At 31.6% G+C, this 25,024-nt stretch overlaps 1 protein-coding gene across 1 annotated transcript; it reads left to right on the forward strand.

The window, feature by feature from the left end:
• Positions 1-223: 223 nt before the first annotated feature.
• On the forward strand, positions 224-24,516 carry HELRODRAFT_77754 (hypothetical protein; the record flags this gene model as incomplete). The annotated part of the gene is made up of 5 exons (XM_009018281.1): positions 224-346; positions 18,894-19,060; positions 23,820-23,878; positions 23,993-24,122; positions 24,366-24,516. Coding segments are annotated over 5 exons (630 nt in total), but the record flags the coding sequence as incomplete, so codon positions are not given.
• Positions 24,517-25,024: the final 508 nt, after the last annotated feature.

Here is a 25,024-nt window from a genome sequence, read left to right on the forward strand (position 1 = left end):
ATTTTGTTGCGGTTATGTGATTTCTAACTATAATGAAATGCTGATGCTGGCATGACATTAATGCAACCTGTCGTTAATGTGATATGTTATTAATGTAACGTGTTATTAACGTAATTGTTAATTAAAGAACTACAACATCAGCATGTTATATAAGCATTTATCATTTATTGTTATTTAATTCATCAGAGGGATTGTTATTCAACTTGTTGTATTCCAGGTGGCGTTGAAGATAATAGACACGAAGAAGATAAAAGACGAGTACGTGAGAAACAACTTGCACAGGGAAGCGAGGATCATGTCCACACTGAAGCACCCCTACATCGTCAGACTCTATGAAACCCTCAAAGTTGGTCTCGGAGTATTTTAGGGTTTTGTTGTTGTCGTTGTCGTCGTGCTGTTGTTTGTGAATGCGGTTGTTGCAGCTGCTATTGCTGCAGCTGCTGCTGCTTTTGTTGTTATGTTAGTGTTGTTGGGCGTATTTTTAAGATACAAGACATTTGTTAACGTAAGCCTAATAAACATTACTAGAATATACATTCGTCCAATTTATATTTTCATGAACATAATTTTCATTCGTTCTATCGTTTGTCCATTTGTTCATTCGTTCATTTGTTCGTTTCATTTATCTCTTCCTTTATTCACATATTTATTCAGCCAGCCAGCCAGTCAATCATTCATTCATTCATTCGTTCATTAATTTTTCATCTGCCTCCCCATTACATTCCGTCATTCATCCATTCTTCCTCTTTCAACCAGCCTTTCAAAACTATTCATAATATTTATTGACATCAATTGGAATTTGTCATAATAAATTTTACTTTTTGCTAACAACGATAACAAAAATAACAATAATAGTAATAATAGTAATAATAATAATAATAATAATGATTTATACTACACTATTGTTATTATATTTTCTCAAAATTGCATTCAATTTGATTGTTGTATGAATTTATTTGCATTATTTTCAACGCAGTCATTCAAATGTTAAAATAATGATTATCATCATCATCGTTATCATCATCACCATTACCATCATCATCATCATCATTATCATCATTTTCATCGTCGTCGTCTTCATCACTACCACCGTCATCATCGCCTTCCTTCTTCAAACCCACTTATATTCTTAACTCTAACGTATGAGTCTTATTACGTGCAAGTGTGGCAAAATGTTCTGTCTGTCTGTGTGTGTGTGTGTGTGGTTCTTCCGACACACACACACTCACACACACACACACACACACACATACATATATACACACACACGCATATTTGTATATACATCCATACATGTGTACGTGATGTGTACGTGATGTGATGTGTATCTGATGTGATGTGTATGTGACGTGTATGTGTATGTGACGTGTATCTGTTAAGTGACGTGTATGTGAATGTGATGTGTATGTTATGTGATGTGTATGTGACGTAAATATGTCGTGTAGTTGCGTGAAATGTAGACAGTGTTGTGTGGACAAATTGGACCTATCCAGGCCAGGACCTATCAAGTTGGAAATTTTCTCGGAAAGATAAATAAAATACAAAAAAGGCGCTTGGACAAATTTTTAAGTTTTTATTTAATTTCTACCAAGAAGAAAATTAATTAAATAAAAGTATTACAACAAATTTAATAATAACAATTTTCAAAAGCTGGCAAATAAATATTTTATTTGTCAAACAGGATTCTTATTTTTCGAATAAAGAGCATATTTTTCATATGATTTCATTCATAAATTTATCTCTCACATAATCAAACGATTATGAAGCCAAAAGCCAATAATGATGAATATTCTAGAAGAAGAAGAAGATGATAATGATTTAGTTGTTGTTTATAATTGAAAAGAACATGACGTCAGCTATGGGTAGGTTGGAAAAATATTTCAAAACTTTTAATACCCATTTGTTATTTTTTTCAAGAAATGATAGTTTTTTTATGATTGACAAAAAAAACTTTAGAGGAACCTCAGATAACTTTTACAAAACGTTGTAAATAATGTAAAAAAAACTGATGGTTGATAAAGAAGAAAACAAGAATTTTTTTAAACAAAAAAAAACATACTAATTAATTAATCTGTACGACCAATGAACAAGGTCAGCCTGACAAATAATAACATTTGTGAGTGTATGTATGTATACATGTATGTTTATTGTATATATGTATGTATGCATGTATGTATGTATGTATGTATGTATGTATGTATGTATGTATGTATGTATGTATGCATGTATGTATGTATGTATGTATGTATGTATGTATGTATGTATGTATGTATGTATGTATGTATGTATGTATGTATGTATGTATGTATGTATATATGTATGTATGTATGTATGTATGTATGTATGTATGTATGTATGTATGTATGTATGTATGTATGTATGTACGTACGTACGTACGTATGTATGTATGTATGTATGTATGTATGTATGTATGTATGTATGTATGTATGTATGCATGTATGTATGTTAAAACCAAAACTGGATGAGTGACACTGAACCGTCAAACATCAAGTAACAAATGGATTAACACTTTGATTTGTTGTTAATTGCACATGTCCGCATTCAGTTGGATATTTTCAAGCACACAGACACGCAGGAACCGCTGCAACAAGCACGAAATGTGGTTAGTTGCGAAAAACAGTTCCCTGCTGTCGCCTGATCTGACGCTGATCATTTTACATATTGCCTTAAGAAATTTAAGGGTGTTGGGGTTCATCGGGCCGAGAACCTCGATACATATTGGCAAGAATTCCATCGAGGGGAAGGCGTTCCCATATTTTTTCATTTTCTCGTCCGCTGCCCTGGCCGCGGCCAAACCGCATTCTTTACTTGTCAGGTTTACATATCGTTCGGCAAGGGTGCCAGGGACCGTAACATCCCACGCCAAACATCTGCCGGCTCTCCAAGGTAATAGTGTGCATCCGTCCGGGCGCCTACCATCATCGCAGAAATGCCGGATGGTTCCTTGAGAACCGGGATTGAAACCTTGGAGAAGAGCCGACAAATGTATTCGTTTAGCGCTGAGTGACGTAGTTGACGGCCCCCACCCAGGCGACAAACCAAACCGTGGTGCCCAAACTCGCCCGCCCCAGCGCCACATCGGCACGTGTATTTATTTTGAATGACCAGGCCAAGTCTGAAACCAATGGCAAATCTCACATGTATGTATTTATGTATGTATCCATGTTTGTATGTATGTATGTTAAAACCAAAACATGATGAAAGACACTTAACATTCAAACATTAAGTTACAAGTGGATTAACACTTTGATTTGTCGTTAATCGCACACCTCGGCATTAAATTGGATACTTTCAAACACACAGACACGCAGGAACCGCTGCAACGAACACGAAATGTGGTTAGTTGCGAAGAACAGTTCCCTGCTATCGCCGAATCTGACGCGATTAATTTACATATTGCCTTAAGAAATTTAAGGGTGTTGGGGTCCTTCGATACATATTGGCAAAAATTCCATCGAGGGGAGGGCATTTTCATGTTTTTTCATTTTCTCGTCCGCTGCCTTGGCTGCGGTCAAGTTACATTCGTTACTTGTCAGATTTACATATCGTTTGGCAAGGGTGCCAGGGGCCGTAACGTCCCACGCCAAACATCTACCGGCTCTCCAAGGTATTAGTGTGCCTGTGCATCCATCTGGGCGCTTACCATCGTGCGCTGAAATGCTGGATGGTTCCTTCTTAGTACCTTAGTATTTATATGTGTGTGTGTGTGTGGTGTGTGTGTGTGTGTGTTTAATGGTGTGGTGTGTAATGGTGTAATATTTAATAATGCCTTAAGATTTGTCATTTCTTCACAAATGTTCACCCTGGAATTCTGTTTTTTTTTTCAATTCCTCGTATTTGCTTAATAGATCAATAGCCATGGTTTCGTTGCAAAAAAGGTAGACACAAAACACATGTGAAACACACACGCACACGCACGCACTCACATACATAATTTTACATAAAATGCTTTTTATATATGCGTCAGAACAACATCATGTACGCGAGTAACTATTCCAATGCATAACAAAAACTACGATCAATATGAAAATCAACACGATCGCACGACCACACAACAACAACACAACCACACAACAACAACACAACCATACAACCACACAACAATTCAAACACACCACAATACAAACTTAACAATAAAAAAACACAATTATTCTACATTCACAACAACACAACCACACAACCAAACAACTACACAACAACGCAATATACTATATTTAAAACAACACAGTATAAAATTTCGACCCATAACATCGCATCAAACGAAAAAAACTATATGCAAACATATGCAAACGTATGCAGGCGAATCAATGCATTAATTTATTCATCTGTGTATTTATTCTTTTTTTTTGGTAGTTGACGACCGGGGGTTGGAGTTTTTAACAAAAAGTTGAATACCAGGCGGGGTGGAAATTTCACAACTTTTTTTCGGAAATTTTTCAATGTTCAGCAGTGGACTAACTTTTCTGGCAATGTCAATTTTTTTTCAAAAACACTACTTTATCCTTTCAAACAACCACTTGTACTAATTTGTCCACACAAATAACGTGTTCTCTCGGCCAATCCACTCCTTAGATCTGTAACTGCATCCAATGCATTCTTCATTCATTCATTCGTTCGTTCGTTTGTTCGTTCGTTCATTCATTCATTCATTCCATGCCTGTGACTCATCTATGCATTAATTGAATGATCAACTCATATTTGCATCTAAACAATGTTTTATTATTTGCTTCGAGCGACTTCATTACGTGCATGAGATTCTCTACCGTCTCATGATGATCACCCGATCGTGCGCTCCTCTCAATGCGTTTTTTTGTCACGCCAGTGGCGTGCTTTTTAGTTTTGTTATTTGATTGTTTGTTTGTGTGTTTGTTTGTTTGATATGATTTGACGAGTTAATTTTTCATGTAAGTAAATATAGATTTTAACATTTGACTGGCTTCAATCAGTAAATAACGTAATCAATGAAATTATTTGAAGAGCATTATCCCGTAATGTTCAACAGCGCTTTCAATATGAGCTTTGAGATTCGCTGCTTGAATATCGTGAGTGACTGAAAAAAAGTTAGAGAAGAAAGTAAAAAGTTTTAAAAAGAAGGAAAAGCAAAAGTAGTTTAAGCATTAGAATATTTATCAGAAATGAAGAAAGAGTGAGAACAAGAAGACAGTCGCTGACCAAATGGCTCTGCAGTAGGCTATCATATTTCCCGACCGATGGTTATTTTGCAAAAAAATTAAGATTTCTATTCCAATGTACAAGGTTTAAATTGTTTATCTAAATGTCATTGACAGACAAGTGGAACAGATCAAGCTCACTAAATGTAGCTGGTCACTTAATACTCAATATTTAAGTAGAATTTTTTTGCGTTTCTTTTGCTTTTTTAGTTGGCCCTACAATCTTTACAAGCAATAATTAATAATTATCGTCTTGTTCCAACACTGGGTTCAAATCTTTTTATATTTTAATGTCGTGAAAATTTATCAATAATTTGAACATCAATGTTCAATAAATTACATTATTATTTTTTGCTTCAAATTGCAATCGCACTGACTCTTACATTTGCAAATTAGTCACAAAATCTTCATCTGAATTTTCATCTGTTCCTAAAAAAATCTCTAGGTGGAAAGCCCAAAAAAATTAATATACTCAATGGTTTAAATAAATAATTTTTGTGATAAAACTTGTAGACATTGTTTATGAATAATTTGTATAATTTCAAATTGATTAAACTTAATTAATTAATTAATTGATATATATATATATATATATATATATATATATATATATATATATATATATATATATATACATACATTTCAACCATATATCAGGCATATGATAAACGTTTGTTATTCATAATATCAGCCAATTATAATTGCAGGTGTACTTTATGTTGATGGATGATGAAGGCCTTTACGAGATGTGCAGAACATTCTATTTATATTCATGCACTTCATTATTTTTACACCTCTGCAAACAAATCTATATTCTCACATCTTAGTTTATTTTTAATATGCATGGAGGTCACGATGATATAACAATAATTTTTCTTTAGTATTTTGATTCACATGATTTTTAGTTGACATACTGGGAAAATTATTTGTATATCTATATCTATTAAAATGTTATTGTATGTAGTGGTTGTATGTCTTTATGTCTTTATTTTTTATTTTTCATTTTTGAACCTTTTTAAAAAACATCAACTTTTTTTGGATTAATAGTTAATTTTAAAACATTTTCTTCTACATCTGTATATATCAAATATTTTTGTCTCTGATAATCAAGCTAAAAATTTTTTCATGGTTTTTCACTGAATTTATTTGGGCAGATCATGATATGGTCCGATAATTTACTATGCGAGATCATGATATGATTTCAATCCGTTTCCTACTTATCTCTTCAATTTATGTATACAGTTTTAATCGTTTTTTAATAATTCGATTCAGAATTTTTTAGATGCTGTATTTTACAGGTGCAATCATAAAAACCTCTTGTTCATCCATTTAGGCTATCACCTCGTTTGTAATATCGGATTGAAGTTGGCCGGTTAGTCAGATCTCAAATCCAATTACTAAAACTAAAAATTATCATTATTTGCAAAATTTTTCTCAAGTCATAAATATAAATATACATAGAAGTCTTGAATTAATATTAATTGTTTGCATAGATATGCGTTTATATTTTAAAAGTTTGTTTACGTGAGAATATGTCTGTTGTTTTTTATGTGTTTTGTGACAGGCATGCACGAGCAAATGATTACTTTGTAGTTTGTAATTCATCTTTTTGTTTGTAGATTTAAACCTATGCCAATCTTCAATCAATGATGCGGTTCCCTGGCAAACAACAAACACAAACATGCACATGTGGTTGCATTCGCATGAAGTGCAGTTTCTCTGAATGAATCATCTAAACTTTCTTCAATGAATATCACTCCTCACAATCCTTATTTGATTACCACTGCAGATAAAATGTATTTTAATTAAGTACTGAAATTTTAAAACCACAGCTTTTGTACAATATGTACACGTACACGTACAGTTGTCGAAGTTAATAAACAGAAATTGGTAAATATTAAAAAATTATAAGTCGTCAAATTTTTAAAATAAAAAATATTTAAACCACAAGCTGAAATATTAAGTTTTCAAATTCTTATTTAAGATTTTTGGGAAGTTTTCAAAATAGTCACTGGCAGCTAGCATTATACAATAAGCCAGCAGTGATAATATTAATATTGAATGAGCCAGTGAACCTGTATGCTGATATAATATATTTTACTTTCACTATATTCTATAAATCCAAATAAATTTGAAAAACTTTAAATTATATTTAATGTTTAAACAATTTTTTAAATATCCAGTAAAATTCCTTGCACATAGAAAACGAGTCACTAATTTAGTTTTAAATAAACTTTTCAAACATTCGCGAGGTTACATTTTATAATTATATTCATATGTGTGCGTGCAAAATTCACGTACACAGATAAAACAACTTGGGATGCTTCTATCAACTTTGGCCAAGATATGCAAGTATGAATGAATAAACAAAGAGGAACCTTTATCAACCATAACCTGTTGAACATAAAACACAATTTGATCGTTACTGCCTGTCATCACTCACGAGCAAATATTGAACAGTTGGAGAACCAAAATGTTTTGTTTGCAGCTCGTTTCACCTGTGTTTTGTTTCAGAAATGTTGCAACTGATGGTTTCTGTTTAGAAATTTAGGAAAATTCTTTGATTTCGACACACTAAATTTGACACTGATATGAATAGGGTTTTTGCAAATCAAATTTTTTATTATAATCAGGTTGTTCTAATCTGCCAGTACACAATGTGTCAAACAAGAAATTTAATTTCATAATTAAATTTTTCCAAAAAATTTAATCAAGTAAACAAATGACTGTATTTTCGCAATAAAATATGATTGCATCTCAAGTTTCTTAGACAATTCAATTACTGCATGTGAAGTTTTTTTTATAAAAATTTTCAGTTGTTTATTGCTGAATATTCGAGTGTTGGTGAATATGGTATGGGCATTGGACATAAATGTATTTCTGCTTGCAGTTGTTTGTACACTCTACAGCTAGTTTCTATGGCAGAATTTTGTTTCAACGATTAAATTAAATCATTTATCCAGTGAGACCCAACCAACAAGTCATCATTAGCCAGTCTGTGAACAGTCGAAATTGAAATTACATTATAGCAGCCCTCATTCGGGCTTTCGAGTGTTTTTATTTTTATTAACGTATTTTTATGCTTATCTCAAAGAGCATATCACAGAAAGTGTTTTAAATCATTTAAAATCACATTTTAAATCGAAAAAAGTTTCCTTCAAAGATACACACAATATTGCATAATTTTATCTAATGAGAAATCTTAGAATACAAAACAAAACAAAATCATACTTGTTGCCGTGTGGTGAGTTGTTCTTTGTTGTTGTTGTTTGTTGTTAATGTTGTTGTTTTTTGTTATTGTTGTTTGTTGTTGTTGCATGGTAGTTTGTTTGTATTTTGTTCTGTTATTATCTTTATTTTGTTGCGTAATTTTATTTTTATCAGCAGCGGAATTTTTTCATTTTTCAGAATTGTAAATTTACTTTTTTTTAATCAATTATTCATTCATTCGTTCGTTCGTTCGTTCGTTCGTTCATTCATTTATTTATTTGTTTACTTTTTAGTCTATTTTTTATTTTATTTGTTTATTTATTTTTCAGAAGTTGATTAAAAACAAAAGCCATGAAATCTCAAAAAAATATTTTGAAGAATTCAATGGAGTTTCGTTTGATGATAATAAAAAAAGCAACGAACGCACTTGCTGTGGAGTGCAGCGAAACAAAAACAATTTTTTTTATTTCCTTTTATTAATTAAAGAGCGTTGACAAATGCAGACTTTGGTTTGTTTGTTTGATTGTTTGTTTGTTTGTTTGTTTGTTTGTTAAGGTTCATTATTCCGTTTATTCTTGAAAATATTTAATCAAGCCACTTACACTTTCTGTCCAGTGCAGACCTCACGACTGTTGTGAATTTGCTGACGGTGGCAGCATGTTGGCTACCAATCAAACCGATCCAACATAGTGAGTTAACAAAGAGTAACTGCATGGTATACATACTAACCAATATGGCATGACAACCTGCAACAAACACAAGTCATTGCGGACAAAAGTGAAATCTCCACACTAGGCATCGTATTTTAAAAAAAAGTCAACATTCTAGTACATGGTTGCATTGTAATTCAAACGTAAATGCACTCACATCCAGTATATAGCTGATATGCGTTGCTCTGCAAACAAAGTGATGGCCGTTTGAATAAACATTTACAAATTTGCATTTAATCACAATACAAACACATTTGTAAATTCGTACAAATATTAGTCAGTGTTCTCAAGTAAATTCATAAGTGTGCTCAAAATCAGTGGCCTAGGGACCACAGGTTTGTTGAACTAGGGCCCTCTTGAAAAATGAAAAATAATTAGTAAAAGTCTGTATGAAATTAATGTTGTATATGATATTTTTAATTAATTTAATATCTCTAATAAAACATTAATTTAATCTTTGTTTTGTTACATGTATAACTGTTTTAAATTATGTTCACTTCTATGGTTCATTATCGTAAAGGTTTTGGTTCTCATCGTTGGATTCATTTTTCATCTACATTTCATTATTGACGTCTTCATTTAACTTTTCCCCTTTTCGCAATCGTTTTACTACAGAAGTTATGTTAATTCAACAACTTCGATTTTTTTTTAGTAAAATTTCAGATTTTATTTTGCAATAATAATGATTAAATTAAGTCACAAGATATCGGGCGGACAATTTTCTGATGAAATATCGAATGATTCTCGTCTTGAAAGACCTCCTGATACATTTAGAGAGAGAGAGACTATTTAGAGTTAATTTTTATCTTTAATTTGTTGACGCATTTATATGGCAACTAAAAACTTGATTTGAATCTCTTCAGGCAATTGTCAATTTATTTCCATTTTTGTTTCCACAGCACTTGATAGACTTATCAGAAGCAGACGTAGAACGTATGGTCATGAAACTTACTACAGTGTACAAGACTGATTAACATCCGATTTCTCTTACCTTCAAATCGTGTGCAAAACAATTATCCGAGAATCCGAAAGATGTCTTAACAGCACTAAGAAATTAGAACTAAATATCTGATTTAGTCATCTCCTACTGTCTTTTTCTTACTTTGCCAGTGACCACCGTTTTTAAACTGGGCTTCTAACAATCTAATTACGCCACTACTCAAAATTAAATACATCGACATACAAGTGTACACACAAGTACAGACACCAACACAAACACACACACACGCATATATACACACACACACACATATATATATATATATATACACACACACACAAACAACCTCAAGCATTGAAACACGTACAGACACAGGCAATCTCGCACATACAAGCACCAGCACACGCGCATACAAGCGTACAGGATCACGTGATCTCAGAAAGTTCGGTGAGGTAGGAAGGAGGCTGGCGCGGTGAGCAGATTGCTGATATTTATTGGATTATCTAATGGCATTAAGTCCCCAAACTAGCCTCATACTTCTGCCAACATTTCATTCATTTTATATATATTTACAAGTTTTTTTTTATTCAAAATCATCTTCGATAGCAATGATCAAATCATTGCTAATCAAATCACAGGCATTATTATTTCAATGGCTCGAAACATATTTTCACCTAAACATGTTTGGAGTCTGGAGTTGTTGCGTGGGTGATGTGCTTTGAAGCATGTGCCACTGTAGAACCTGAACTGCTAATGTGATTTGTTTAATTTTCTTAGAGTAAACTAATCTACACACGACAATCCAACAATCCACTCTCTCTAAAATATTTTTTTTCATTTTAAATTTTATTTTCCGTAATTTTGTGTTTTGGTTTTTTATTTTACGTTATTTTTCAATTTATAAGTTTTTCAGGTTTTAACTTTGCAAATTCATTTTATTTATCCGACAAAAAAATTTTTTTTATTTTTTCATAATTTCCTGGAGCGTAATTTCATCGCTTGAGAAAAAAAATTAATTTTGACAATTACATAATAAGATTTTAAAATAAAATTTTGTAAATCGTTTTTTCACAAAATAAATTATTTCTAAATTGAATAAGTCACATCAAATTTTTTTGAGTTTTTGAAACGATAAATATGGTCATCAATCATCCCATTTTCTACTTTTCAAAGCAGAAATGATTGTCCTGGTCTTTTCTCATCAGCACAAGAATTGAAAATTCAGATTTTGAATAATACGCGTGCTAAAATTGAATTTTAATAATATATAAATTACATAACATAATTTGGTTTAAGATAGTAAAAATATTGTAAACCTCTCTAGAAAAATAAAGCTTCATTGAATAAGAACTAATAGGATAATTTTTAAGAAGAATAAAATAAAGCGAACCAATACACAACGACGACGACACATACACGTCGTCAGGTACCAGAAGTTTGATTAATTAGGCTGCTAAGAAAACAAATGCTCGCAAGAAAGATGAAGACTTAAGTAGGATACCAAGTCAACTTCATCATTTTAACATTCTCCAAACATGTTATCTTCATCACTTTCAATATGATAAAGCCTATCATAATTTGAATACCATCATTATGATTACCATCATTATCCTAAAAGATTTTAACGGCATCATTTATATCTATTGATAGATTTTTAATGATTTGCTAATTCACGTGAATAATTTTAATTTAAAGTAAAAATTTATTTCATAGTTGATAATTATGGAAATGAATATTGCAAGGTTAATATTAAAATTTGGATTTTGATAATTAACAGATCTTTTAAAAACGTTACAAAAAAAGTTGATGTACTAAACAACAAAACAGATATTTAAATAGGAAGTTACTGGTTGAACGTGGGAGCATGTGTTGGTGTTCAGTTGCACGATGACAGGTAACATGTTAGCTACCCTTGCTGGCGATGTTCTCAAAATATTTATGCACTGATGTTTGTTTCCATGTATTTGTGCTTATTTGTTTGTTTGTTTCTTTTGTTTGTTTGTACGTATGTACGTCTGTATGTTTGTTTGCTTGTTTGTTAGTTTAAGTATTTGTATTTGTAACAATGTATGATAGAACTATATATTCCTTTGCTAACAATTAGATAACTTTTGTAATCAATAAATAAAAACAAATAATGAACTGTCTAAAAAACATGGAAAATAAATATGTAAATGGAAAGCACAGACGTTAATAAATTATTATTTATGTAAAAAATCGCTAAATAATCTAGCATTCTTTCGAACGTGACATTCCTAATTCTGTAACATTAATCTTAATTCAATTTTTAATGTGCTTGCTAAAATGACCAGTTGTGTTCGGCTTACGCTTTAAAATTTTTCTCTGCAAGCAAAATCACAATGAGTAACGTTTTAAAACTTTTTGTTTCGTGAATTCAATAAAAAATTGAAAAACGAATGTTTACAATTGTATCTTGTTCAACAATCATTTGCAAAGTATGTTTGAAAATATTTTTATGGTTGATATTTAACCATTCGAAATAATAACTATGCTTTGAAACAAATAAAACCTTATCTGAAATTATTCGCATGCGGTCGTTTGTGTTGAATTTGGAATAAAATAACAGTTGTTCGTTCAACAAACAAAAATGAAAATTTATACACGACACACCAGTGGAGATATCATCGCCAGGCTAACGGTTCAAAGATTTGTTTGGCACTACTGGCAATGGTTCACATAGAGGTGTCACTCTTACATACCTATTTAAAAATTATTTCTACATTACTTTTTTAGCATTCAAAATCTGTAGTATGAAATTTTATGATTTTAAATAGAATTATTTATTTATTTTACACAAACATTTACACCTACATTAACATCATTTCACTAAAAGGTATTGTAATGTGTATTATATTTATCGCTTGTTTGTTTGCCATCAACTTACTGCTTATTTATCGCTTGTTTGTTTGCCATCAACTTACTGGAATTATGAATAAGCAAAATGCGCAAAGCTGGTGATTCATGAATCCTATCACGAAAAATGTGTTTTCGTCTATGAGTGAGCAAAATGACAAAAATACCATGATACTGAAATAATTTTTTCAATTTTTTATTTACAAATTATATATATGAAACATGGTAATATTGTATTGAATGTTTAGCATGTGTTTAGCATGTGTTGTTTTTTTTGTAAACGTTATTTATTCCTCTAAGTCGCAGAATTTTTTTTATTAGAAAACACTTCAAGATATTATGAAAATTTATTGTGCTCGTAATTTTTTACTTTCCCAGACTTTATGTTTTTATTGGAAGTTACGATATTGAAGTTTTAATTTATTACACACTCGATGCAAAAAATATTTGAGTAAACATGTCAGCTGCTGGGAAGTCTGCAGTCCAGAGCAAATACTTCGGTGACCGTCCCATAAATTATAAAAAAATTTGGAAACATAATATTAACATAAAATAATATTATGATGTTTTTATTCGGCAGGGAAAAAATTTATGTATACAACCACTTGTTTGTCTGTCTGTTTAATGGTATTGTATTTAGTTTTTTGAAGAAATTTTAAGTTTGAATAAAATGAAGAAAGTTTTGTTTTAAATATTTTTAACTCTACTAACTTAACATTAACTTAAAGTTGAGTTGCTTGTTTGGTCAAATTTATAAAGTAAATTATTTTGTCAAGAAATTTAATTTTTCAAAATAGCGAAAATTGCAGATTAATCTTCATCTAAAAGAACGGCGGATATTATTTATTTGAAAAAAGAAACACATTTGATATAAATCAACTTCAGAATGGCTGTGGAAACGTTAAAAAGCTGGGTGGCACGTAGCTAATTAGGCATATGCATGTATGCTAGCACTTGCAATCTCAGTATAGTTGAATATCATGAATATGTCAAATAGATTTTGTTACATCTGTTGTTTTGCTGCTCTAATGTTGAAATAACTTTTTAATCACTTTTTCATTAAAAATTAATTATTTGATTTGAAAGGAAGAGTTGAAGAAGTGTTGGAAAACAGCAACAACAACTTTTTTGTAACCTGTCAAGTAAGTGAAGGGATCGGAGGTTGGAATGCATCGGGCACTTTAAAGACATTAACACGTGCCAACCAGGCAATCATCCAGCACTTGATTGCTTCGTCATTCATCCATTCATTTATTCATTCATTCATTCATTCATTCATTTATTTATATATTCATTCATTCATTCATTTAATCGTCCGTTGTGTTTGGATTCAACATTTAATTTTTTCAACATATAGGCATTTAATTATCAACAAATGAATTGTAAATTTTATCAAAAAACGTCAACAGCAAACACAATAACAATAAAATTATGAAACGTTTGTTGAATTCAAAATCTTGAAAAATTTCTTCTTTGCTTGGTGGTTTTTTTTTAATTAATTTTCTTATAAAATACAGCCTTGTTTGAGATTTGAATAAAAATTTGCAGCAGTAGTTACAAGTAGGTGATAAGTTATTATTGCAGAGTTTGATATTCACAGGATATGAGCACGTAAATATGAACGCATTGTGTGGATGCCTTATTTAACTATCTTCAACATATCAGTAACTACCAATATCATTCATCATTTTCGACTTTTACATGGAATGGGTTGTTATTCGTTAAATATAATTAATTGTATAATCCATCCAAATCTGACGAAAGTTTTAAAATTCAAGAAAAAATTTCACAGCAGGCGATTTAAAACAAACAATTGGTTGACAGTGTCATCATAATTTAATTATTTTTCTTCAAAAAATTTTTTCTTGTACCAACTGTTATAATAAAAACCGGCAAATAATTAAATATTGTGTTACCGATTTTTAAATAACCTGACGGCATAACTCGCCTGAATGATAAATATTGATCCTACCTACCCTTAACAAAGTTAACAAAACTCATTAACATCGCTACTAAATATAGCAAAGCAAATATGACAGCCTGCCATCTTCATCCTCATCCTCTTCTAGGTAAATATCAGCCTGATGTGGGCAAGAGAAAATAATGAACAGCCAAAAATACAAGCCCTCCTCGCTCAAGTCACGTTGCAAATTAATGTCATTAAGTCTACAACACGTTTTTCTGGCATCTAGAGAGAAAAAATCAGAAAAAATAACGAGAAGGAAATAGCATCGATTCTATTAATTGCTATCTGGAGAACTGCATGCGAGTGATGCATGGAGTTATAATTACAGTGATTGCATCGTATCCATCAGCAATTTATTCCGGTGATCCTACATTTCGACCATTTTATTTAGTATTATTTCACAAAGAACATGAAGTAAAAATTTTTCATGATCGCATTTCTGAACTGAACACTGCAGTTGAGTAGCACACGAGCTAACGAGGAGAACGAAAAAAAATCAAGTGAATAAATTTTACGAGGTTTGGCGGCGAACTATCAAATAAGATAAAATAATATCAATGAAAAGATGAAGTAGCGATAATTAAAAAAATACAAAATATTATGATTAAGAGCGAAACTAATGTTAAACCAGAGTTGAAAAATAACAAAGAAGTAAGATTAGCAACTGTAATAGACCAAACAAAATTAATAAAAAAAAACCGCGAATAATAGCGAACGGCAAACGTCTGCAGCTGAAACGTGAACAGAACAGAAAAAAGGAGAAAATATGACCTCTCAACATGTCTCGCAAATACTTGGGCCCCTATTGAATATCAATTACACACACACATAACACAAGGTACACGTGGGTATCCTATAATGACGCACGTACGTCCCGGCAACACGCCAATGTTTGCTTATTGCTTTATTTTCCTGCTCTCTCTCTCCTCTCTTCTCTCTCTCTCTCTCTCTCTCTCTCTGTTTTGTACACTTACACATAAACACGCACACGTATGTGTATATACATTCATGTAACATACAATACATGTGTATTTATTATATATATATATATATATATATATATATATATATATATATATATATATATATATATATATAAACTCAACACAAGGCGATGTACTTAAAGTTTATAAATACAGTTGCTTTGCTCCGAAAAAAAATGGTGTTGCTTGTGTTTGATGTTAATTTTTAGCGTAAGTTTTCATATTTTTTTTCATTGTTTTGTAGTGTCATTTCAAAACTGAAAACTTCATTGAAGGAAAGATGACAGATAGCATTCAAGCATTTTAAATAAATTACTGATGTTTTTATGCCTGTTCAGTGTTCATATACTACAATTTACATGTACTGTAGATGTTTCAAGATTTAACACGATACGGTGCATGACTTGTGGCAGTTATGAATCTGCGTTTATAAACCTTGTAAAAGTTATTTAGACAATTGTTACATTCTGATTCAGAAAACTGATTTAGTTTTTAAAAATCTAGTGGTGTGATGTTTACGGGGTTAGAGTTAGTTTTTTAAAAGTATCTTGGCATAAAGTTCACAATTATACATACAAACACATCAAGATAGAAGCGAACGTTGCATTCACGCAGATTTCTCTCACACAGGAATGGATAAAATTAGTGCTCTGTTTATGTGCGCAAGATTTTCTTAAAACTGCAGCAGTGTTCGCGCGCTTTTCTTGTTTCGTACCGAATCCAGCGGGATTCAACTGCAACAAAACATGTCTTGTTATTTATTTCAACAGTTTAACGTTCCTATTCCTTTATTAAAATTGATTATACCAGCAGGCACAATACTTGCACACACGTACCCGCTCTATGGCCTGCATAAGGTCTACATGACGTTATGAAATTCCAGACATCCCAAATATTGAAAACTAGTATCCTGCATATAAGAGGAATGGCTGTGGTTTGATAACAGTTTTGCAGTCCTTTTCCAACATTATGACTGTATGCTTCGGGGAACCTCCGCTGTGCCATCACGTGCAAGAGTCTACCATGACAGCAGTCTGATGCGTGCTTGGTATTGGAGATGTTTGTGGTGAGGCTTCTAATGATATATGATGATTATCAATAAATTAAAACGTTAAAATACGATAAACAAGAAGCTGCTGAATTCATTGATGTAACCATAGTTATAAGCAAAGCCATAGAATCACTCATTTGTGTCCTGTAAGATTCATTTTTTAAAATGAAAACATCATTCAGCCAGAAATTTTATTTTTCAACAACGCAACTTATTTTATAAAATTGTGAATCATATTTTATGATGCACAAGCGTTTAACAAATTTCAATAATGTTACAAACAGTTAACGTCACCAGATAGACGATAGAATGATCATAGCGTCATACCCAAATAAAAAGCTACCTCCCTTCTAATTGCACCTGTTTACTTGATGAATGTACTCTACTCTACCCAACATCAACTTTGCCCAATCGAGAACGTTAAAATGTGCCATGTGCGATTTTTTAACGTCTTCCATTGAGACATCTGAAGAATAGTTATACACGCCTACAAACATTATTATTACAATCCCATGTGACATACCATCGTTAAACGATGCAATCTGACCTTTTATTTTGCACTATTGCATGTTTTGTGGTATGGAAATTAACTGAGAGGAAATTAATCTGGTGTTTTTTTTCTACAATTACAATGGGAAAGTATTTTACGTAATGTTCGTTTGTCCATTTTGTGATGGAATATTTTTTTTTATCCCGTAATTATTAAGTTTAACTTAACTGTTTGGAAAATTTTTGAAAGGAAAATTTTTGTACGCTCTGAAATAATTTAATCGCTTTACAGCGTTGTAAATTATTTTTATTTGATTTGATGTGGAAGAAGCCAAGAAAAAAAAAATAAATACACTTATCCGTGTTCGGCTTCATAACAACAACTTCAAAATAAGAAACCTTAAAATTTCGCCTAAAATTTAAAATTAATTAAAATTTAAAGAATGTATAGACGTGGGTGATTAAAAATAAAAAAATAATAAAAAGTTATTGCCTAGCTATTTCTATTGAAATCAAAAGTCCAAAATGATGTTTTATTTTTAATTGAACATAAATATGGAAGAAGTTCAGTATGTTTCAAATTTTAATGTATCTGTCGTCAATTCATCTTACAAATGTTCCTACTGCATATCTGCTTTTGTGAATCCAAAAGTACGACGGAGCCAGGGAGAGCCTATCCAGCACCTACTGCGGCTCGCACTATTCCTAGCAGCCTTCTTCGTCTCCCGCATCTTCAAAATCACAAAATGTTTCATCCGGAAAGTTACTGCCGACTTAAAATCGCGGCTAACGATGTGCTCGTGCAATTTTTGTTTCAACTCCGACAGCGAAGTTTTCACGTTATTTCAGGATGACAGACATTGTGAATAAAAATTTGAAATATGAAAATTGTTGAAACCTTTTTTGATATTGGATCATTTAAACAAATTTTATAATTATAATCTAATTGATGGAACTAAATATGCATATAATGTTTGACCACGCTTTTCGCCATGAATAATTTTGATTCTTGTGTACCTATTTTTTTAACTTTATTAGAAATATATATCACAAAGACATTGGAACTTTATACTTTATGTTTGGGGCTTGAGCTGCCATAGTCGGCACAGCCATAAGAATTATTATTCGAATTGAACTAGCCCAACCGGGATCGTTTAAAGAAATTTTTAATGTTGTTCCGACACGGTTTTTTTTGAAAATTTATTAGGGGTTTTTCATGGAAATTTTTTTGTGTATTTTTTTCAAGCTATTCTTGTGTAACATAACTCAACGTAATTTTTTAACTTTATTACATTGCAAGACCAATTAATAATATAAGAAAGAGAAATTTATTTTTATAGACACATGTTAGCATAATGCTATTTTATCCAAAAAAAAGGATATACAATATTGAAAGTTGTAACTAAAAGGAAAGACAGGCATGAAATCAATTTGACCTCCAATAATTACTTAATGTTTCATCGATGAACCTCACTCAGGCGTCCACATTGTACTGCCTGGTGACCGAGTATGCCACTGGAGGAGACATGTTGGACTTTGTCAAATCGCAGGAGAATCGTCGCCTCAATGAAACAACAGCCCGATTCTTCACCAGACAGCTGCTGTCCGCCGTAGCATACCTCCACGAGAAATCAGTCATTCACAGGTTGGTCCTATCAGTTCTTAATATTACTTTGTTTTTTCTATATATAATTTATAACTGTGTTGCAATATATAAACCTGAATAAAAAGTTAAAGGTTAAAAATTATCAACAAATTGCGGAAGAACTCTGAAATTTTGATCAGCATTTGTTCATCGATGGCAAGCAATTGTAGGTTTAATTTGGCTAGGCCTGAAACATTTCTAACAAAACTTCTATACAAAACAATTTCAAATACTTACATAAACAATTAAATATAAAAAATAAATTAATAGAATGAAAATTGTATAAAAAATTATTCCAAAATTATATAAATTTACACCAATAAACTACCGCATCGACAAATTGATTGTATGTCTGGTCATTGGAAAAGTGTACTTTAAATTTGACCATATTGGGGATTTACGATTGTTTCAAAACATCCAGCTGATAAAAAAATACTATAAGTAACGAATGCTGATGAAATCATTAAAGTTATTCATCAGTTGAAACTTAATGTAGGGTACTATCAAATTTACAATTGGCCCATAAAAAATTTGTTCAAGATTACAAATGAACAAATTTATTCCAAAATAATTTTTATTATAATTATGTCATACAAAAAAGAAATTTGAAATTTTATTGAATTTATTCTAAAAATCATGTTTTCAAGCTTTAAATTGAATGAAACAATGAATTCAAAATCATCGGCCTTTTGTGATTTTTACCCCCAAAAACACAAAATTTTTACACTGAATTCTCACTGATCTAATTAAACAAACAAACAAACAAAAAATGTTTAAAAATGTTAGCGTCAAAAAAGAAGAACCAAATTATAAAAATTATTCTCAAACCTTAAATTTAATTAATGAAAAACAAACGATGTCATTAGTACCAGGAGTTCAAACAAAATGATTTAAAAAATATCAACAACCTAACAAAACAACACAATCAATAACGGTAAGAAATTAAAAAGGATAAAAATATCTACATCGGGAGAAAACAACAACAAAAACCCAACCGCAACAAAAAATAACAAAACAAACAACCAAAAAAGGAAAATAACAACCACATGTACAACCATAACAACAAAAATAGCAAAAACACAACCAACTCCTAAATGTAAACATCACTATCAACTCCGATCCCACAAATTACATCAAAACAAGCAAAATAACATCAAGTAAAATAAAACATCAACAACCACAAAACTACATTAATTAATTTCAGGCTTTTAAAACATTAACAACACCAACAAAAATCTCAAAAACAAATACGAAAGCAAATTATTACTAAAAATTAACAGCAATAACAACGACGGACATAAAATAATGAGACCATAAAAAACCTCAATGACATTTTTACAGGATCCCCAATAAAAGCAAAACCACCAAAAAACATCAAACAACCTCGAAACATCTGCAATCACGACTTGACAACAACACAGATAATGTATCAGTATTCATTTGTATGCATACAACCTCATATTTAAATATCAACTTAAAAAATAACACCTCTAACTATGGCAACATAATATAAAAATAACATTACATCAACAGCTTTGTAAAACCACCCACAAAACATTAACAGCCGTAACAACAGCAACAACAAAAACATCTACAACATCAACTACAACAATGACAATAACAAAATTAATAATAGCAACAACATTACCAAGTGCTTCTATAAAAAAAACAACAACTTCAACAACATTTTAATCCAACCAAAATTGTAACAAATACGACAATTCGGTTTTTGCAAAAACTCACAAACTCTCTGAAGCAAAAAAAACTCCACTGATCAGTTTTGTTCGTTTTTTTTTGTTCTTTAGCTTTTTGTTTATTCTATTTTTTTGTTTTAATTAATTTATCTACTTTTTCATTAGTTTTCCACATTTCCTATGTTTGCTGTTGTTTCACAGCAAGCAAACAAACAAACAAAACACAAACGAGCAAACCAGGGTGAACATTATTATAGAACGAGAACATCATAAAGGAGAGATATCATTGATTCGCTCTTCTTGTAGACAACAGTTTACGAATATGAGAAAATATAAATGCCATAAATGCTACATAAAAAAATAAAAACACACACAACAAAACAAAACAACATTTTTTTCAAACATTTTGGTTTAAAAATTTATCTTGCCAAACGTTATCTTGAGCGTAATTCCATGAACTTGCTTTTGATAGCTGCCACACATTAATTTCTGCGACTTAAGTACTAACAATTTAAATGCACAAAATATTGAGTATTTACATTTGCACATGTAATATACAGCCGATCATCTACCTTTCTCAGCACATTCATTCAAGATGTTATACGATATTTGCCGTCAAATGGATGTTTCTCTTGGTCAAGTTTGTTGGATATAACATTAAGAATAAATATTGCAATATCTTAATTTTCTGAGCATTAAAAAAATATGCTATCAACAAGAATCAAATAATTGGCAATAAATCTCGCAGGCAAACAAAGCAAACAAGCGAGCAAGGAAACAGAAACATCAGGCAAACATCTCCGACTTGCATTACGAGCGCATTATAACGAGCAATGAATCGTACACACCACGTCTGCCTGCGTATTATTCTCGGTGTACAGTACATACAAATAAATACAAGTTGTAATACACACGTGTTTACACTTACCTCGTACATTTTTCTTAAATTACACATACACTCACACACTGGCAGATATTTATGTGAGTTTGCAATATTTTGATGGCTCATTATTTCAATTTATTAAACGAGAAGAATGTAGCATGTTTATGTTTATGTTTGTAAACATACTCTTAAACCTTGTTGTATACTGCAAATTTTTTTTTGAATGAAACCAAATGCAGTTTTAAGTTTTTCATTGCTGTTCCATGTTACAACGAAATCACGATTATACCATTGCGGGCTTTACGAGCGTTCTTGCTTCCACACGGCATGCTTCCACACGAAAACGGTGCGATGAGCTTCTTACAACAAACACGTGACTACGTGTCAGTGAGGGGCGAGGAAAGCAGTTCATCGAAGTTTTCTTATTTTGTTATTTGCTTTTTTAGCAGCGCTCACATCTTTCACGTTAATAAAGATTCAGTGCGTTATGCAACTGACAATTCTAAATATGATAATATGGTCTTGGATCTTTCTGCATTCAAACCGGGTCATCACAACCTTGGTCTGCAATTACTAAAATATATCCATTAAATTTATTAAATTTTTAAAACATTCTTATTATATACATTCAATTAAACTTAAAACTCATTTCAACTTGATGCCAATTATGCATGCTGGTTGTGGTTATATTGACGGTAATAGTGTTTATTTACAATCATACCCTTATACTGTTTACATTAACATATTCACAAACATTTATAAAAAAAATATATACACATTGATATACGTAAATAAGTCCATGTTGTAAATGAGGGAGTATGGAACGTAGAGTAAGTGCAACCAACAGTTATATTAGGGCTTGGTCGCTGTCGTAACATGAAGCTTCGTTAAGTCGCATGAGTGTGCCTTTTTTTGTATGTTTGCATGCACGTGTGTAAGTATTCTGTGGTGTGTCCACATGCTGCCCTCTCAACATTAAAGCCATGGAAAATTCATCTAGCCTGCTATCATCAGGCGGTACCACTTCACTACCAGATGCTACTCTAACGCCAAATATCCTATTAACATCAGATACCCACCCCATTAACATTACACAAGTCATTAATTACGCATAGCACAGACACGTGTATTGCCAGATACTTTGAGCCTGGTTGTTGCCCAGCTAGTGTTCAAAGTAATTAAAGTTAAGCAAGATTAATTACCATCATAAATCTCACGCAACTACGTTCGTGTAGCTGCTTCCAAGTTGTTGTCTGCTACGTTGCTTGCTGTCCCTAGCTGCTTCAGCTGCTTAATTCAATGCTCAATAAAGTTTTCTCTTTAGTTTGTTTCTCCTTTCTAGCTTTCTTCAGGGGTTTCAATTTTCTTTATTTGTTAACGTGAACAATCCCTTTTTTAATGTAAACAATAATAATTATGCTAAATAAAATGGAACCTAAAGTTTGCGGTTGTTTTTGAAATTGAATTTATAAAAAAAAAAACAAAAATGTTAAAAAATATATATAGGAAAGTCGACTAGAAGCACTTTAAATCTGCTTGTCTTGTTCAGTTACGTGTTTTGTTATCTTCTTCTTTTTCTTCTTTTGTGCATTCTTCCGAAGACAGACTAGCAAAGAGAAAGTTTCAGGTATATGTTTATTTTTTGTGCACAATAGGATTACTGAGAAACCTTTCAAAAATGAAATAAAAATGAAATCTCCTTCTGCCTTTCAACGTCACGTTTGCATTTGCGCTTGGAGTGGTCTAACTCTTGGCTCTTCGCATTGTATCTTGTATAATTGATGCACTGATACGTTGAATACATTTTTATATATTTGTGTATCATTTGTACTAAAAACTTTGTACAAAACCTAACAAATCACAAACGGCTTCATCGGCCTTATAATAAATTGTAATATTCTTTTATATACTAAAGTACGAAATTTAGGACTAATCTGTATGTCTGATAACAAGTTGTCAAACTTTTATCTGAAACTGTAATTTTTATTTATTGACTTTTCCTTAGTAACCTTTCAAAAATTGTACATTTATTATTTATTAAATTATTCTCTCACATCATATGCGTAAAATATTTTATTAAAAATGAAAGTAAAATGGTAATTTTAAATTCTAAAAAAAACAGATATGTGATATAATTTAAATGGAGACCTGGTTTGTTTGCCACTATGTATTTATTTTACAGAGACTTAAAGATGGAGAACATATTGTTAGATGAGCCCAAACACAACATAAAGCTCATAGGTCAGTGGAGTAATGTTTTTTTTTAAATTTCATTGATCTGGTTTTCTATTCCAATTATACATTATATAAAGCATTCGTTAACAATTGAGTTAAAAATTAAATTTAAATTTTCAGATTTTGGTTTAAGCAACATCTACCGCAAACACGACCCCCTCAAGACCCACTGTGGCTCTCCCGAATATGCAGCACCCGAACTTTTTGTCCCTGGAAAAACTTACGGGCCTGAAATTGATGTTTGGAGTCTGTATGTAGAACTTTTTAATTAATTTGTGATGAAATTTTGTTTCTCTTATTTAATTTAAACCAGACCATCAACAAAATCAAATATTTTATATTTGATCAGTTTTTTGTAAACAAAAATCAATCGGTTTTTAATTAATTTGATTTCATTACGTTAACTAGTACTTTAAAAAAGAATTTTAAAAGAAACAAGTTTTGAACTATGCTTGTACTTGATAGAGGTGCTTAAGCTGAATGAAAATTGCAGGGGTGTGATAATGTATGCCATGATGTTGGGCAGGCTGCCCTTCTGCTTCTCAAGCAGCGAGGAGTACCACCGACACAATATGATGCAGATGATTCAAAAGGGGCTCACCTCCGTCCACGAAAAAGAAATGCAAGCACTGACGCCAAGTTAGTTCATCCTATCAATGATTTTAATGATTTTCTATTAGGTATTTAATGTTCATTTATTATGTTTGAATGAAAAATTTAAATAACGGATTCAACCACGAATTAAAATCACAAAATTTGAAAATTAATTGTGACTATTAATGGTGCTTTCAATGTTAAAGTCTTTCAATCTTGTTTCCTGCTCTTAAGCAAATGCGAGAGCTCATCTACACTGTTTCACCTCGCTTGATAAAATGTTCACTCAAGAGTCAAACTATCATTTGAAATCTCACATCAACTTTACTTTGAATATTGACATCCAGACTGCCGAAATTTACTCCATCAACTAATTGAACCTCAATCACAACTTCGAATTCCACTGGCTGAAGTTGAAACTCACCCATGGATCACCAAGAACGGAAAGCATGCATTTGTCCATTTCACTAATTATCCGAAAACTAAACTTATGAGGAGCCAGGTTTGGTGATGACGTTGAGATAATGATGACAATGGTGATGATGATATTGATGATGA

Source organism: Helobdella robusta (assembly GCF_000326865.2).
Source record: "Helobdella robusta unplaced genomic scaffold HELROscaffold_21, whole genome shotgun sequence".
NCBI classification, from domain to species: domain Eukaryota; kingdom Metazoa; phylum Annelida; class Clitellata; order Rhynchobdellida; family Glossiphoniidae; genus Helobdella; species Helobdella robusta.